Source organism: Mixophyes fleayi, chromosome 1 (assembly GCF_038048845.1).
Source record: "Mixophyes fleayi isolate aMixFle1 chromosome 1, aMixFle1.hap1, whole genome shotgun sequence".
In the NCBI taxonomy this organism is placed as follows: Eukaryota; Metazoa; Chordata; class Amphibia; order Anura; family Limnodynastidae; genus Mixophyes; species Mixophyes fleayi.
In genome coordinates this window covers 319,015,428-319,034,207 of record NC_134402.1, presented here as the reverse complement: position 1 = coordinate 319,034,207, position 18,780 = coordinate 319,015,428, and the positions used below count along the sequence as shown (strand labels likewise).

The following is an 18,780-nucleotide window of genomic DNA, read 5'->3' as shown; positions in this document are numbered from 1 at the left end:
CATCACCAAGACCAATACATACTCTGCAGCAGAGAAAGCCAAGTCAAAATTCTGCCTTCTGTTTTGTGGACGAAGCTGATTGTAGTCAAATGCCTCAGGGAAGAAGTTATGGACCAAGGCACAGAATGCCATTCCATCGCTCCAGCTGGAAGAGAAGTTATGGATGTCCACATGCTGAAAGTCAAACATATGTGCGGTCAGTAAACCATTCAAACCATGCCATGTGCGGTCAGTAAACCATTCAAACCATGCCATGTGCGGTCAGTAAACCATTCAAACCATGCCATGTGCGGTCAGTAAACCATTCAAACCATGCCATGTGCGGTCAGTAAACCATTCAAACCATGCCATGTGCGGTCAGTAAACCATTCAAACCATGCCAACTTATAATGGATTGTCTATTGCTTTAATTAAGAACTGTTAGTTCCAGGCTATGACTATCACAGGAGAACACCAAGATGAGCTCCAGGACACATACCTCATAACCTCGGGTTTTAGCTTTGCACCAGTCTAACAACATCTGCTTGATACTGTTCGCATTGGGAACACCAAATGCGGCAGTGCGGGGGGTGGCAACTTTGGCAATGGCTGGACTCGACTGGCTATAATAGAAAGAGACACAAGGTTACAGACAATCACACCCTGTATTTCTTAGAACGAAATTAAGAGCTTAGCAGCAATTACCACTCATAACACATTACACATGAATATGCAATTATCTTCAATTATTGATGTAATTCCACTGAAATATGTCCCAGCCTGGAGCTCATTCCTATGGAGCGGTCATAGGACAGCTGAAATAAAGCAACTGGAGTACCTAGTCTGCTCAAGTCAGCCTTTAAAACGGAGTCTCCTTTTTTCTTTCAGGACTTGCGGGAGTAGGGGCTTTTACATACAGGTCTCTTATGTATTTTTGAATTCTATAATTATTCAATTGTACAATCGATACATTTCTCAAATTCATTATGAGAGCGTTATCAAGTCACTGGTAATTCATGACAAACCTAATAAGCAGTTTATCAGTCCCTTGTTCAATATACAGACAGACATCAAGGGTTTCAGGTGGAAAAGGGAATTTCAAAATAAGGGTGACATTTGTGGGACTACTACAAATACACAGTATAGAACAGCTAATCATTGTTCCAATTTTTTTGAGTTCTCACATCTTGGCAGTATCCTATACAGAGATATTTCTTTTATGACAATTTATTGGCTTTAAATGGAAATCTTAAAAGCATGTTGGTGCAAGAATTTGATGTTTCATATATTAAAATCTTCCAATATAAGCTGCGGCAGAGACATCTATCTGCACACGGATACTTACCTACTGGCGATGGTGAACTGTACATCACAGAGGCGGATCTTTGTTACACAGAAGAGCAGAATATGTTACATTAGTAAAATAGGATAAAAGATATATTATGGAGTTTGATAACCAAAGCAGCACACAGCCCAACTCAGACCAGGAAGAGCATCCATACCTTCCACTATCCTTCTCCAGTTTCTCAACCATGGCCTTGCGAGACTGTGCAGCTGGTGTTTTAGGAAGGCTTTGTGCTTTCATAAGCTCCTTCTTCCTTTCTGCTTGTCTCCTCTCCATAGCAGCATTTCCATCATCCTCACGATCAAAAATACTGCAGTACATCAGATATTACAATGACTAGCACAGCATTAATCAGACACTTTCACTTAACTTGTAACTATTCAAGTCAGTCAAATTGATGTTTAATGTGCTAGCTACTACCAGCAGCATATTTAAGGGATCCTAATATTGTCAAAGCAGTATCTCTAATCTCTGCATGCAAGGTCCTTCTATTTACCTGCCGACTTTCTTAGATGTGGCACTATATGAAGATTTTGTCTGAACAAGTGTTCCACCATCTGCAGTGATAAAAGGAGCTTTAGATACATGATATAGCAATACATGCAATAACAAACAGCATCACAGTATTGTGACTAGCACATGGAAATGTATATGGTAAATCTGATTTGTGATCAGTATATGAGCAAATTTCAGGGGTTGTGAGTGTGTACCCTATGCCTACTGTAACGTGGACACTGCCCCAGTGACATAACAGCACACCAAGCAATGCAATCCCTGGCGCTTGGTTGCAAACACAACTGTGATTATCCCTTATATGAAATCAAAGCCATTGCCAGGATTGAATCAACTTCCAATCCAGCAGCACGCAAACTCAGTTTGTTCCTTGCTATATATATTTTATATACTCACTCTCCGATCGTTTCACGTAACTGGCCTCCACAGTTGTTGTTGTTCTGGAGGTTTTGCTGCCATCATCTGCAAAACAATGTATGCTTAAAAAGTGTCCTTGTAAACAGGACAAAGCTAGACGCGTGTGCTTAACATCTGAAGGAATGCTAGAATAAGGTTTCAAGGTGATCAACCTCATAGCCTTAACTTGCTATAGCTTTGGCAGACTTAATCTTGTGGCAAAAGAAAACCAAAACAAAAAAACCCCAAAACAAACAGTTTTTATACTATTGGTCTTAAAAAAAAAAAAAAATGAATGCAGTGATCAGTTTATATCAGGCCTGTCCAACCTGCGGCCCTCCAGGTGTTGTGAAACTACAAGCCCCAGCATGCTTGGCCGGTAGACAACCAGTTGATCGCTAGAAGGGCATGCTGGGACTTGCAGTTTCACAACACCTGGAGGGCCGCAGGTTGGACAGGCCTGGTTTATATAGTCAAGGTCTTGTGATGACGCAACATAAACTGCATTTAAATGGACTCACATTAATGAAAAATATTCAATACATATATAAGTCATGACTTATAAATGTTACATACTTGACTGTACCAGTCTCTGTGTTTTAGTGATTGTGCTGATAGCAGAGCCCTGGTTTGTGGTCTGCCTCTGCCGTAAACTTGTCTCAGTGCTTCGTGCCAGCCTGGCCTCCCTTTCCTTGTTCTTCAGTTCCTGTAAGCGCTGATCTCGCTCCTTTTCCCGTTGTTCTGGTTTGAAAACAAACAATTCAAATGAGCACATTTAATGAACAGGACGCTCACTGCTCACGAGCAGCCATAAAGCCTCTTTTTAAAGGGAATCATAGAAATGCCAATAAACTATAACACGTATGCAATATACCTCTCTTTCTCTGCCGCAGTTCCCTCATGGCTGTCCTGATTATCCTTCTCTCCTCAAAGTCTGTGGTGTTATCCAGCTGCAAGCAAAATAAATCACATTAGGTTTTATGAAAGAGAGAGAGGGGCACACAGAGGGAATCTCTCTCTCTTTGATGTGCTTGTGAAATACATTTAACTACAACTATTGTGTCGTCTGGTTGGCTACTATGTCCCCCATAAATAGAATGAGACTAGTAAGACCCAGACCAGCATTTTATTGTCTTATTATTACTTTCTTGTATAATAAAGCTAGCTGCAGCTTGTTGCACCATAGAACCTGACTTTTATGTTGTTTACTGCATGCTGTGCAGCAAAGTGTCCCCATCTATCCCAGGAGACCGTTTGCTACCTGCTCCTGTGGCACACGTAATGACAAAAACTCTGCTCTCCAATCCGGACAATTTTCAAAGGGATTTACCCCTCATCACAGCTCTGAATGGACTCACAATGTAGAAACAAGGACATTTTCCAAAACAATAACATAACACTACTTAAGAAAACTGGAATATTTGCCAAAGTCAAGCCGCCTGTGCGTTCCATCTGGAAAGTAGGGCAGATTGCCCACATGTGTCTGGGGCTCGTCTGTCTTATTCATGCAACTGCTGGCCAGTTTGAGTGAATGCAAGCCTGCAAATTAGCACACAGCCTGCTTAGTCAGTCTCACCATCTTATCCAGAACATCCTCCTCTTCTATAGTGCGCAGCTCCTCTGCTGTCAGCTTACTCTTTTTTTCTGGTTCTACTTTTTCAGTTGTGCTTGGAAGAAATACCTCCACCTGCTGATTACTCTGCTGTGGTAACACCGGCTCAACCTGTGGAAGAGCAACAAGTTCTGATTATGGAGAAGTTACTTTCACACAACACGGAGGTCAGAATTAGACAAAAATTAATACATGGGCTTCAATGGAAGATGGGAAAACATCTCCCTTCATAACTGGAACTTGTTTTCCTGATATACCGGTACATCCTTGATATATATTACTTCATATATGTAAGAAGTTTAACATTTCATACTGCACATAACAAAATGTAAATTCTCTTGTCTAACAAATACATCAAACATAGGCATCACTAAGAATAAACTACGGGCAGACACTGACTGTACTATATGTATGCCAACCATGTTATTCACCTCTGTCTCTCCCATTGGCAGCTAGTGACAGATTACATTTCTTGTTGCACATATGTTATAAGGATTGCACATGTAAAAAAGTCTGATAAAACATGTGTCATGGTTTAAGCCCCCCACCCCAAGGATGCAGAACCAGAGTTTATACTAAAGGATTTGTATGGATGAGTTGCTAGTGAACCACAGACATGTGGCTGGCATCTGATACCAACAGCTATATCAGGATAGAACAAGAACTGAGCAAGACAAATGCTGCTCCTACAAAAAGAGATATGTTAAAGGGGAAGCACTACTAATTAACCTCATTATATTGGAATAGTTGATGGCTCATTCCCTGTAACACCCAACATCATTATGACCTCATCAGAGTTTGCTCTACTCAATAAGGAGCCATGCTGCAATTTTCAATATGTCATTAAATACGGACTATTAGTGAATTGGGAAAGTGGTTGTTTACTGCTCCTCTTATTAGACCCTAAGGCCTAAGCTACACAGGAAATTTTCAAGAGGACAACCCCCTTCCCCTTAAAAAAAAACCAACATGGTTACTTTGCGCATTTAAAAGACAGAAGTTAATCGATCCGATTGCTCATAAAACAGGTCAAAGTTGCATTGCCTGTCCTGAATTACAAAAATAAAAAAATAAAGTGTGAAAATCACCCAAATGAGCAAAGGATAATTTAACTACATCATGAGAACCTCAAGGGGTTAATAGCATTTGAGTATAAGATTTAAGCATTGTGCTGCAAACAGCTGACTGCTTAGTTGCTTGTAATCTAATGACTGAAAAGTTTGATCATATAGTCCTTATACTGACAATAAACATGTGCAGTATAATTGGCCACTGATCTGGGGGTAAATGTATGAACATGCGGGTTCTTCAACACCCGCGTGTTCAGCGCTTAAATTTCAAGCGGCGCTGCATTGTAAAGGGAAACTTCACTTTACAATGCAGCGCCGCTTGAAATTTAAGCGCCGAACACGCGGGTGTTGAAGAACCCGCATGTTCATACATTTACCCCCTGGTCGTTTCTGGCAAATATCTGGATCTACTACTGTGTTACCAGGAATGCAACTTTACTGACAGAATTGCTTCAGGGAGGATATCCATAATGCATGCCTGACGTGTATAAATGTGAATTTGTGGTCTGGCATTCGCAAATTGAACTGTTCTATTGAAAAACAGAAGCTCTCCCAATTCCTTGTTATTAATATTGACAGCAGGTATTATATACTGGCATTGTGTACAATAAAGAAAGATTGTACAACACATTTTACCAGACAATTGGCAAGAGAAGGACAGTAACTGGCTACAGGCCAATGAGTGAGCTTGATGAAATTATGCAAAATTGCTAATGCCACAGAATATCTGAAACGGTCATTGCTTTATAAGGTATTTCAATGGACAATTAATAACAATTCGCAATCATGATTGTACACATGATGCAATGAAAACACAAAGGCTTAACCAGGGCACTTACAAGGCTGTTACTTCTAGACAGATGCACAGAGGAGGATCTACGAGTGCTGGCAAACGTTGGAGGATGAGGAACAGAGTTACAAACTTCCTGTGCCCCAAGGTAAAGAGTCAGCTCTTCCACCTGACGTGCCAACCTCTCTTGCTCCATACGGAGATGCAGGTTCTCTTCCTTAAGGTCATTAACCGCAGATGTCAGCGGTTCCAACAACGCGGCCATATCCTGCAGCTGCTGTGTAACCCGCTTCTGAAACAGCACAAGCTCATGCTCCGATTTATGTGCCGATTCTGTGTGCTGGTTATCCAGCTCCTGAATGCCCGCACTAGGCATAGTTAGAGCAGCTTACTCTGGACACAAGCTAGTGTAAAGGAGACACTGAGGAAGCTGTGGGGGTGTGTGAGCGACTGACACAAATCAGAGTGATCTGCCCAAGGACACAGCTTGGGTCCTGCTCTGATCCCATTTCTAATCCAGATATGAGGGAATGTTTACAGACAGGAGCTATAAATATATTTACATAACATCTCACTGCAAACACAAAAGGGAAGAAAGATGTGGGCACAGCAGGTGGCAGGAAGCTGCCTATTCTTAGAGTTGGATCAGCCGACACATTAACCACTTTCCTGCTCGCAGCAGTGCTGTACATTGGAAAGCATTTCTGCAATCACAGTTTTTAATGTTATGCAGTAAAACATGGCGGTCTTTGCCACTTGCTTTACATGTTACGCCATTGATTAGAACTATAACCAAGTAGGATTTTTTAATGCATACTGGCACAAGGTCACTTAACAGTTTTACCAAATACAAACCACCCCCAAAATATAATCAGTTTAATACGGTTTTCTCATTTGTACACTTTTTTTAAGCATTGCTTAATTTCTGAATATTTGTAATCAATACAGTGTAAAAACAATGCCGGAAACACAACCTTCAGCTCATCCATACAAACAACTAGTATATTTTCATTTTCACATTATATCATTGCTTGTATAACAGTTTCATCAGCAGCTTTATTAAACGCAGCTCTGAAATTGTCAAGATTTCTGCAGATGAATACTGCTGGATAAACCTTTTATCCTGAGCACACCATGCCTCTTCATGCTTTCTGATTCAGGCCAACACCTCGACCCTATTACAGAAGCGAGTTGAGAAACCAAACTGTTTCAGGTTCATTCCCTTGACATCACTCAGGAGGATAGCATTAACGGTAAGCAATTTTATTAACCTCTATGGTCTCCATACAATAGACACCATGTACTCCTATGTTACCCAATGGACATGATTAATTTTTTGTTAGCTTAAACACTCATTCTCATGTATAAAAAGTATGCTTTAATTCCTGCCAGGTAAATTTATTCTGTATTATGTTACATAGAGGACACCTCACACACTGGGCTAGGTTGGGAGGACCAGAGAGAGTGGTGCAATTTTTCCAGGTGGTATTATCAGGTCCAACCTTCACTATAAAGGTTTATAAAAAAAATATTTCATTGTGTTGCCAGCACTTAAGATATGGGAAAGGTTATGATTATTTCAAGTTGGGTAAATGCTTTAAAGCTTCTAAAAGTAATCCCACCCACATTCAGGAGGTTCACCTATACTATAGTCTGGGTCCAAGACAGACAAAAGAACGTCATCTTGCCATCAGATTATACCCGTCCAAGGATCTTTGAAAGAAATTGGGGTGGATAAATGCATCAGCTTGTTTTAGTGTTATGGCAGCAAGTCAACTGAGCAATCCCAGGTTCAATGTCACAAGATTGAGTTCCAGGACTTTCCCATTGCGCTGTTTAAATGGTCTAGTTGCTTTAGGAGTCTTCACCTTCCGTGTGCAGCAGAGATGAGCAAGACATTTACTTTTCAATCTCCTAGATTGTTCTCCCATAGACTGTAAGCTTGCGAGCAGGGCCCTCTTACCTCCGTCTATTATCTAGTATTGTTTTATTAAGGTTTGTTACCAATTGTAAAGCGCTATGGAATTTGCTGGCACTATATAAATAAATGATGGTTCCTCTTTTTGCAAACTACAATACGCGGTTGACAACCAATTTATCTACTATTCTGCCACTAAAATCTGTAGGTTCTGGCACCAGCAGATCCCTTCCTGGAGTATTGGGAACTGGCCCATCACCAAAATAATATAAAGCCACCTAATGGTGGATTGTAGAGCCAATGATCCCTGCTAACTATCTAGTCTTAATGTGCCTTCAGGAAAATACTGTGCAGTGCACAAAGTAACAGACCAAACATTGGTTGGCCCAGGAAATTACTACCTTCCGGTTTAGGATTATAAAATGCTTTGAGAAATATGGTAAGAGCTTGATTGTCTGAACACTTCATTTTCCAGCATGCTACTAAGCAACATTACATGACTGAAAAAACACTATTGGCTGCACAATAAGCCACCGTGGAGTGCTTTATTAGGTTTTTGCTATATTGTACTTGATAAAATATTTATCAATCCTGTTTATGTATTCTAAAATACAGTTCTGGGCTACTGTAATACCTGTATTAATAATGATACCCCACCGTAGATAATGGAGGAGATACAGCAATGGGCAGCTTTGCTCAGAAATTAAAACTGTCCAACATCCTGTCACATATATACATACACACTCACATATACTTATACATACATCTTTAACATAGAAAAGCATGTGAACAGCTTGGAAACATGGTACATGAACAGAAATCCTTCCCAATCCCCTTCGCATAACTATTTCCAACCAATTTTCAAACTTTAGTGATGACAAGTAAACGATGTGACAGAGATAAATCTGTGAATGGTTTAAACCAGTGGATGCCAATTTTTTTCAGTTCAAGGCACCCCTAGGGTCTCCATATTTTTTTCAAGGCACCCCTAAGCCAAAATAATTACCAAGGTTTGTTACTGGTTTTCCTATTAAAACTCAATAAAAAATCTTTTAAGTTAAAAAAAAATAAAAATAAATTACCAAGTACTCCCCCACCTTGCTTACCACTGGCCCTGGCCGAGGCACCCCTGTGAGATTGCTGAGGCACCCCAGGGAGTCTAGGCGCACAGTTTGGGAACCACTGGTTTAAACAATGAAAGAAAGGCAGCCATGAGACACACACTGGTAGTTTGTGTATCCAACAAATTAAAACTGCCAGACATAGACTTTAATTTGCAAAGTGACCCTTGTGGTTCTAGGTATTTGAGATTGAACCAGAGAAGTCATTATGTGAAGTTTGATTAGCCATCACCATTCTGTCTGGAGGGCTAAATAGAATTGTTCTGAAGTTAAGAGTCCTCTGTTACTCTACAATGCCTTATTTACTGTAACACTAATCTCATGATCATCCACAGCCAATTTGCGGAAAACTGGTGCATCATCTACACTTTGATGTCCTCACAGAAGGTTACTTATCAGCACAATAAGCATATTGCCTCAGGACATGGGATGTTTACACTCACTGATTCTTGCATAAAAGATGGCTAGATTTATGTACACAAAGTGAATTTAGTAACTATATGACAAAATGACTGTTGTCTCTTTAGAGATTGTGTATTGTGCATAGGTGAAATATACTATGTTGTTTCTGTTATATCCTTTTATTTCAGAATCAACTACTGCACAATAAGCTGAACATATCTGATACACTTCAATAAGAAACACTAGTTCATTTTAGATTATCTAAACTCAGCGCTTGGCGTTATCTGGGTTAGTAGGCAGATGGACATTACCTTGCAGAGATCACTGTTTATGCTGATCCCACTGTCCACACTGATACTGCTTGTACTGATGGCTTTGCCAGAATTGATGCTACTTGTAGTGACACCGCTGCCAATTCGGAAAGGGGATGCAGACAGTCCTAAAGTCAACTCTAAAAAATAAAAACGATGTTAAATGATACAATGCTAGGCATGGTATGTTCATTTCCATTGTGCCAGTGTAATCTGCTGCAGTGGATGAGACCAAGCTTACTGTACAGGGGGTGCTTTTACACAAATGTCATTCTCACACTTGAGACAGAGCGAATGAGTCAGTGACGATATATGGAGCCAGATATCTGTATTTCTGATCATGCCCAATCAGACATGTCAGGAATGGAATGATTTCTGTATGCAAGGGCTGTTGAGGCATGTCTGTCTGAAAGGACAAGCCATGAAAATATAGCAATGTTTAGAAAATGTAAAACCATGATTCCTATTGTATATATGTTTTTTTTAATAACTGTCATTAAAATAACATAATGCTCTTCTTTTGCTGCCAACAGAACCCATATAACAGGCTTCTGTTTATTTCCATGACATGCAAGTGATGTAATGGAGCCACTTGATGAATAGCTTTATAGAAGACACTGCACAGAGGCAGAATGTCTCCATGTAAACATGCTGACAGTAATGTACAGACACTGGTGTTCAGAGAATAGAAATGTAATGGGGAAAAAGTGCAAGCTTTTGGTTTGCTGACGTAAGATACTGTCCTGTTCATACGCAAGCAATACTAAGTATTCTGGTGATCTCTGGAAAAAGAGACAAGGATTCCAGTGGATAGTTTCATATGAAAGCTTTAAATAGATAAAAGTATAAATATTAGACCATGCTATACATACACCTTACAATATGAACACAAATATTGCACTAAAATGTTAATTATGTCTGCTGTAATCAAAACGCCATAAATACAAATGTAAAGGATCACCATATGTCAAAATAACCCCCCCCAAACAAAAGCCACTATGTTGTAAGCTCTGGAGATCAAATGTGTGGCTTTGGATACAGTATATTAAACACATCCTCTGCACACTCTGCAGGAGTTTGGCTTCAGCTCAACACTCCCAATAAGGCTTGTGGCTTCTTCCTAGCAGTATAAACACCTGCCGCTAGGGGCCAGTAGTGCTCTTGCGCTTTCCACCAAATCCATTAATAGCCTACACCCTTTACAAGCCACAGTATTTTACATAATCAACTTATTAAAAACTAGCTTACTTTTAAAGTATACTAAAAACGTTTTTTTAATATTTTTTTGTACATATACTATCTTTCTTTATCAGGTAATAATTCATGTATACCTGCTCTCTGGTTTCCTGGCTGCCCCACAATTCGGCTAGTTGAACCTTGATTTCGCCCATTCTTGATCTCAATGGTGAGCAGGGTCTTCATGTCGGCGTCCTGCTTCTCGCCTTGAGTGTCTTTGGATGATGTACAGAGAGCTGCTGTAGAGGGCTGCACACTGTCTTGCTCCACTGATGTTGCAATGGTCCCATCTGTGTTTTCAACTTGCCTCCCCCTCTCTGTTGTGGCCTGGGTAACATGCAATTGGTCCGTGTTGCTCCGCCCAACTTCTTGCTTTGGGATGAATGAGCCCTGGCTTTTGGGAAGTCTCCGGTTCACTTCCCCAGAGGATGTGCTGAGTCCTGCAGAGCTGTATGACGAGGATCCTTTTATGGATGAACTCTTGGAGTTTTTTAATTCAGGTACAGATGGGGTTTTACTATCTTGTATTCTGTTGCTGCTTACTGTACTTTGATCCACTCTGTGGCTACTGAACCCTGAATTTGTTCGATAAAGTCCAGATTTAGCTGTTACTCTTTCTTCCTGTGTTACTTTCTCACCATTCTCTTGACCATTTTTCTGACCAGCAGAGAAAAGGTTTTGTTGTTCCTGTATCCGTCCACCTTTGGCCGGGATTCGCTCACCTCTCATGCTCGAGAATCTGAAGCCTAAAGGTGGGGGCATACCAGGGGGTTCTTCTGTAAACTTCTTTACTCTGTCTCTCACAGAATTGGCCCTTCGGAAGGGGGAAACTGGGACCTGGCTGTCTGTAATTAAAACAAAATAGTTGCACTGGCAAATAGACATGGATAAGAGGTATAAGATAGAACAAAACATGTAACATAGGGGCCAGAAGGCTATAAACAGATGTATCAAGACAGAAGGAAATAACTCAAAGGAACGAGGTCCTAAGATGATCCAATACATACACTGCAGAGGTTTTATCTAAGCTGATAGTCTCAAAACTCAGATTGTAACAGTCATTAACCATTAAGTATTGCTAGATTTTATAAATATGTAACTTAAACTTATATGTCCAGATTATACTGCCATCATACCAAATTAATGCAGGCTTTGAATATATACAATGTGAAGAAAGCTAAAGCCTCACGAAAAAAACAACCTGTTTCCCAAGGAAAAAAGCCTGTAAAAAAACAAAATGTGGTACCTCCCCCTCCAAACATCCAGCTAATGAAACGGTTTCCATAAATATACAAATCATGGAAGAATATTGCATGTGTAATTACTAAGCTAACTCACTACACTTCAGACTAAGACCAAAATGTTTTTGGGATCTGTAGAGAACAAACCGTCTTGAATTTTTAAAGCATGACCCTAAGGGGAAGGGGGGGGGGGGGGGTCATTGAGAGCAGCAAGTTTGATTCACCCCTACAATCTTTAAGCAGTAGGACAGAAAGACAAAACACACAACCTCTCCTAAATACTAGAGCAGTCTGCTCCCTATGATGCTGCATGTCTCCCTGGGTTGTGCACATGTGGGACAGGACAGTATTGTGAATTGGTGGGAGACTTCCTTCCACAGGACAGGAACGGATTGCTGGAAGTATCCCTCTGTGCATTGTTCCAGGTGTTCTCTGATGTCTAGTCTCCCATCCTTTCCTAACACCATATCCTGACCGTTAACAGCTCATCTGACAGACTTTTCAGATTAACCAACCCTAAATAATTTTTTTCTGTATGGGAGAAAAAAAAAAAAAAAACGAAACCAAAAAAACCTCGACTTTAGCCAGTCACGACCTTCCAAAATCTAAACAAAAAACATACACAACCAAACCAAAGTCAAAATAGGGCAAGAGCACTTTAAAAAATGAGGAAAGAAAGGAAAAAGGTTGTGTGTAAAAAAACATGATGTAGATGTCAGACTCTGGGAAAGCAACTCCGATATTAAAGATTGATTTGCTGACATATAATCCTCCTCCTTCCATATATAGGATGAAACACCTAGGGACAGATAAACTATCCATCTTTGGGCGATATATCCCTCTCTCACATTCCCTCATGTATGTATATCAAGATTAAAATGGAAAAACCTGGGTATACATATATACATATAGAAACCGTAAAAGTAAGTATGGAAGTGAGAAGTAATTCCACTAAGGCACCTACTTCTGACATTCTATTTAGGGGATTGCAGGGGGTGCAGAAAGCTATATAGTGAGTTGTGTCACTTGTAGGAGAGTCTACAAATAAAAAAAAATAAAAAACATCAACCAAAAAATTGGAATTTGTAAAAGCAAAAACAAAAAAAACCCTCTACTATGGACAATAAATAAATAAAAACAAAATGGTGCAAAATAACATTAGGAGTGCTATTTAGAGGATTCACCCATCCCTATAAAATTACTACATTTGTAAATATGAATGCTTATATTGTACACCTGTGCCAAACCAAAAATTACACAGGTATTTTCCAGATTGCACTCTGCACCACAATGCCAGAGACTGTGCATCACAGAAAGACAATAAGCAGTGTGATGCCAGCAGATCATTGTGTTATTTCTGCAAGTGCGAGACTGTATCCAGCACACGGTTGTAGGAACCGCTCCCTTTCACTATGCCCCAGGCTCTTGTTTAAACAGTGCTCTGCCTGTCTGTCCATTAAAGGAATGGCACAGGATGTTTAACAGGTCCCATGCATGATCCCCACTTTTACATATTTTATCCCAATAAGGCAGGGAGATCCAGAGAGTGGTTTGGTTTTTCCCTCCCTGTCCTCACCAATTCTGCGCTATTTTATCTTAACCCTGCTCCTGCTGCTAGGGTGAAAAGTTCATTATCTATTAGCCACGTGGTTTTTTTTTTAATGCAGACTCTATTCCTTGCACGGTCATCTAATGTTCCTCCTGCACATAATATGTACTAGCAGAGGGAGTTATTTTACATGAGAACACATTATAATCTACTTTAGCTTTTGTAAACACAACATCACTGAAATTGCAGGATTAATATACTATACAACTATATAAATGTTTTTCAAAGGATAAAAAAAACATTTCTGTTATCTACAAAACAAAAATGTATTAAGTACAGTGCACAAAATCAGCAGCCATCTGAAAATGGCAAAATTGATTTACAAATGTAAACCTCCCAACAATAAATGGTGATGAAACTTCAACTTCGATGACAGCTAATGCATATTGTTGTACAAAAAAAAATAAAAATTTTTTTTTAAGAAATTCTTCTCCAGACAACACAAAGCAGGTAGATCCCTCTAGATTATGCAGATGCATTTCATATAGTGGTTTGAGTGAGATGAATGTACAATCTGGGAGGAAAGTAGGAGTTAACCAATTTCACTGCAATGTTTCTCTTCAACAATTCTTAGTGGAGTGTCTCAATTTGAAACCCTGGTACAATCATTAATAGTTGTATTGTATGAATGACGTTTAAGTGGCCTTTAAGTGGAAGCAATCTTTCCATTCTTCTAACAGAAGTAGATTAGTCAAGGTTGGCATAGCAGGGAAGACTGAGCAATGAAAGATTCTAATTTACTATAAACAAATTTAATGCTATTTACTTAGGGGGATTAAAGATAACTAAACCTAAAATTCAACCCCGTGTTCTGGTTTTGGATCTGGATTAACTTCGTGTTTTGGCAAAACCGCCCTTGCGTATTTTGGAACCCGATTTTTTTTTCTAAAATCCCTATTTTTTGTTAAAATTATATCTTTGCTCCCCCCCCCCACATTATTATTAACCTCAACAACACTGATTTCAAGTCATTTGCAGTCAATTCTGACCACCTCATAATATTATTTTCATACACTTTCAAAGACTGCAGATTTAGAAGACCAAGCCTGCCAGACCTATTGTTTCTATTTCAGCAATGACAATTAGCAATGGAGCTCTCCTGAATGTCACTGTAGACTTTGAAGAACACTGCTACCCCTCCTCTTTCTTTTCTACCTATGATGCTGCCCAACTGCTCTACAGACTACCAAGAACTGTGCTACCCCTTCTGTGTCCCTCTGTGAAATGGCGCTGGATCGCCGTGGAAGGCGGTACTTCTAGAATTCAAAGCTCGCAATATCCGACAACGTAACGATGACGGTTTGCCTCATTTTTAATTCTGAGGGCGCGCGAAAGTACCGAGTCGGCTGAAATCCGTACTCTGATCTCGGGTGTGTTCGGTTCTCGGGGGAACCGAGCCTGAGCATCTCCAACATAAAGTATATACACTTTGTGTGGGAAGAAAACAAAAGAGCCCTCAAATTTATGCTCAGAGCAGCTCACTGCACGGCCCTGCCATAAGCTTACAGGAAGGAAGTACTGCGTGCTTCCCCAATGGTCCGATCCCGTCCTCAAAAAAGTTACTTACCAAAAGTTCCAGAAATTCATATATATGTATTTGACACAAATATTAATAGCCATTTTATACGAAGAAACTTGTATTTAAGGTTTGGCAGTAAATTTAAGGGCAATCCTGCTAAGGCCTTCCAAACATCAATGATCAATTATTGTGTCCACAAAGATTTAATTGCATATAAATAAATGTATGCATGAGAGAAGCAGCATTAATGTTTCTAGCCATTACTTATAATTAGGAACTGTCTACAGCAGGCCTGACCAACCTGCGGCCCTCCAGATGTTGTGAAACTACAAACCCCAGCATGCTTTGCCAGTAGACAACCTGTTGATAGCTGGAAGGGCATGCTGGGACTTGTAGTTTCACAACATCTGGAGGGCCGCAGCTTGGACAAGCCTGGTCTACAGGATAACAGCGCTGCAATATTCAAGGACTTCTAGTGGGGAACGTCATGTGACCATTTTACGGATTTCAGAAGTAGGTAGGACTTCCACGATTCAAGGTCATACCTACAAATCCTGGAAGCAAGGTACTCCTATAAATCTCCATACTAGTCATGTTAAATTATAATGAAATGAAGTACATTTTCTGTGATTCCATTTTTAAGGTCAAAGTTATTGTAACGGGTATCAGTTAGGATAAACCAACTGCAATTAACTTATTTTTTTGCAAGTCCTTTAAACTGGTTATATTTAGCTTAAAGTATCATATGTTAGGAGGAAAAAGCACAATACATATGGCAAAATGTTTAAAAAATTAGTTTTTTTTTTTTTAATAAAATGTTTTAATTAGTATTGTGTAGTACCATGACCGTTTCAACGACAACATATCAGGTGCACGTGGGTGGAACGGAGAAGAAAAATTATCAAAGATTTAGTTGGGAATACACTAAAAGGGTACTTCACTAATGTCTCTAATACAGTATTAACCATTAATGTGTGACTAGCAAAATAATATTTACTTACAAACTTCAGCTAAGAGGTGTAAAACATTGTATACAAAATTTCCCCTCAAAGATAACCTAAGCAAACATTTAATGGGACTGAAATGTGCCATGACCTTGTCTAACATTTCACATTTTTATAACGTACGCTTAGTTACACATAGTATGGAGAACACTTCGGAGAACACTTCTGTTAGTAAGAGCTGAAAGAACACAATCCTACACTACAAACAGCATATGGCCGGCTTTACAGGACATACAAAGATCACAAGCCAAATAGGAAGGCGTGTTGTGAACACAATGACAGCACTCGGGAGCTTTAGAGATCTACTGAAATCGCCTCCAAAATGTAAGCGCCATGGCTAACTAGGTAGTATGGCTTGCTCTTCTCCCACGGCTGTATGGCCTTGGACAAGGGCGGACTTCCCTATGATGGTCAATATGTACTATTAAGCTAGTTTATTACAATAGAAAAATCCAGTGTGTAACCATAAAAAACATTTACCGACTTATTTTGCAGAGTTGGATGTCCAACATATTCACTTAGCACCTGCTTACCTGGCTGTGTGTCCGTCTTCAATGCTTTCTCCTCTGGAAATATTCCATTATTATCGGTTCCCAGCTAAAGCAAATAAAGATTACATTATATCAACTCAATTGCCCACAACTTGCAACCGCCCCTTTCCACTACAACGTCAGAAAGGTACACCTCTTGAAATATACCTCAAATACAATCACAAATATATACTACAAAAAGAGTATAACGCATCTTACTACTAATCTACTTTTATCAGCCTGGATTTTAGAAACAACTAAGATCTAGTAAATTATGGTTATCAGAAAATCAGAATGAAACAACTTTGAAGACACTCATGTAGACAATCAAGACTAAGGAGAGTATTTAACATTTAAATTTCAAGTGGCACTTGTGAACATTTTACAGTTATTTACATGGTTTATATTCCCAGTGCAAGAGACGTGTAATATAGGGTATCGCTATATCATGAATTGTGACCACACACACAAGTACATTTACTAATCTGCCATCACCGAGAGTAGGGATTCAATGTGTCTTCAGACCTGTTCTAAATGTAATAAAACTTGAGCAGGTATCATTCTGACCATATGTTCTAACTTTAATACATCTCATACTCCTCTCAAGGCAGTTGTCATCTTAGAGGATATCAAACCTGATTACTTAGCAACATGAAAAAATGGCTTCTATGTAGCTCTATTCCATTTTACATGATCTGATTTTCATTTTAGTTTTGCAGAGAAAGCAATATTATAGTTCTCACTCATTAAAGGAGGATATAGATATATTCAATGTTTTGGTATACCAATAACACTGACAGAACCATCCACTACCTGTTTCCAAGATACAGTTTCCATTTGCAGATGCAAAGACAATTCTGTGCATGTATTTCGCTGGGAACACAACATCTATTCATCATGCAGCGGAGACACAACATTCCGCAGACACCACCAGGTGTACGTAGTCATTTGCAGCTACAGTCAGGTAACTATGTTTGTAATTAAACTAGTTAGGTGCTATTACTGACATCACTGGACATTAGGGCATAGTTTAGTTTAAGCATTGCAAATACATTTTTATTGCAAAACAGAGTTCCCTAAGCACATTTACTTCTGCCAATACATTTAACTAATCATAAAACTGCAAGTTTGATCAATTCTAGTTTAACTTAATCATTGTTCAAAATATACTGCCTTTAAATGGAAATTATTTACATGTAGGTAGTTTTCCTTCATGCTTCGTGAAGGTAGAAGTAAAATATAGAGGAGGTAAAACATCGCCACTTAGTGGCCAGAAATATAAAGTGGAAAATGTTCGGGAGCTTTGCGAGAGCTCCTATGTAATTACATATTTGCTATTTCTTTCCACTGGAAATAAACTGCAATTCACATTTTCTTAGAATTCACATTCCACACACTACCGATGTCCTTGGATTAATAACACTACTCAGTCAAATTTCATATAATTGCAATAATCAAAATGAGCTATACATTAAACACGTTTCTACTTTTGGCCCCATTCTCTGTACTTGCATAGTGGAGTCCCTTAATGTTGGAAGGAATCTCTACAGGCAATTTTAACTCTTTAAAAACAACCCTAAGTACCCCTATTAGTTTTCTAGTATACAGCTGCTTGGCAAAATGAACCATAATGATGATGACGATGATGATAGTCATTCCATACTAATACCACAGTCCATTACTTACAGTAACTTCCTGCCCACAAATCTATCACCCAACACAGGTTGCTGAAGAGCATGCTTTTACTTATCACAGTAATAAGCTGCTGTTACTGGAACTAGAGACACCTTCAGGGAACCTGAACATGGGAGGGCGAGGAACTTGTGGCAATTGCAGTAAATGTGGTTACCTTAATTGCCAAGCTGCTGTCTTTGCTGACCTGCTCTGGTTCAGGCTTTTGGTCTGCTCTTGTATTTGGTTTCTGGAGCTTATCAATAGTATCTGGAGGTTTCTCCTTCTCCGAATTCCTGATCCGTGCTGCTGGCTCTATGAAGACTGCCTGGCTGCCACTCTGTGGGGTGTCTTCCTCGGAGTCTGTGCTGAGTGTGGAGTGCTCGGTCGTATGTGACTGAGCCACATTTCCAGGTTCTGAAGATGCAGACGAGGAGGAAGATGACAACTTCTCTCTTGAGAGCGTACTTAGAAGCAGAGCCATATCCGAAACTGGGTCTAGAAATGCATGAA

The 18,780-nt window shown here is 39.6% G+C and overlaps 1 protein-coding gene across 2 annotated transcripts in view; it reads right to left on the bottom strand.

Annotated features, from left to right (window-relative positions):
• The window catches only part of SMTN (smoothelin), a 74,413-nt gene that overhangs the window by 6,559 nt on the left and 49,074 nt on the right, over positions 1 to 18,780 (bottom strand). For both annotated transcript variants that reach the window (XM_075212958.1, XM_075212967.1), the window contains exons 7-18: positions 18,446 to 18,765; positions 16,600 to 16,663; positions 10,789 to 11,538; positions 9,458 to 9,597; positions 3,810 to 3,956; positions 3,108 to 3,183; positions 2,810 to 2,974; positions 2,234 to 2,299; positions 1,821 to 1,881; positions 1,482 to 1,634; positions 479 to 602; positions 23 to 174 (exon numbers count right to left, since the gene is read on the bottom strand). In XM_075212958.1, the coding sequence (XP_075069059.1) occupies positions 23 to 174; positions 479 to 602; positions 1,482 to 1,634; positions 1,821 to 1,881; positions 2,234 to 2,299; positions 2,810 to 2,974; positions 3,108 to 3,183; positions 3,810 to 3,956; positions 9,458 to 9,597; positions 10,789 to 11,538; positions 16,600 to 16,663; positions 18,446 to 18,765 (2,218 nt within the window). The remainder of the gene's footprint in view (positions 1 to 22; positions 175 to 478; positions 603 to 1,481; positions 1,635 to 1,820; positions 1,882 to 2,233; positions 2,300 to 2,809; positions 2,975 to 3,107; positions 3,184 to 3,809; positions 3,957 to 9,457; positions 9,598 to 10,788; positions 11,539 to 16,599; positions 16,664 to 18,445; positions 18,766 to 18,780) is intronic.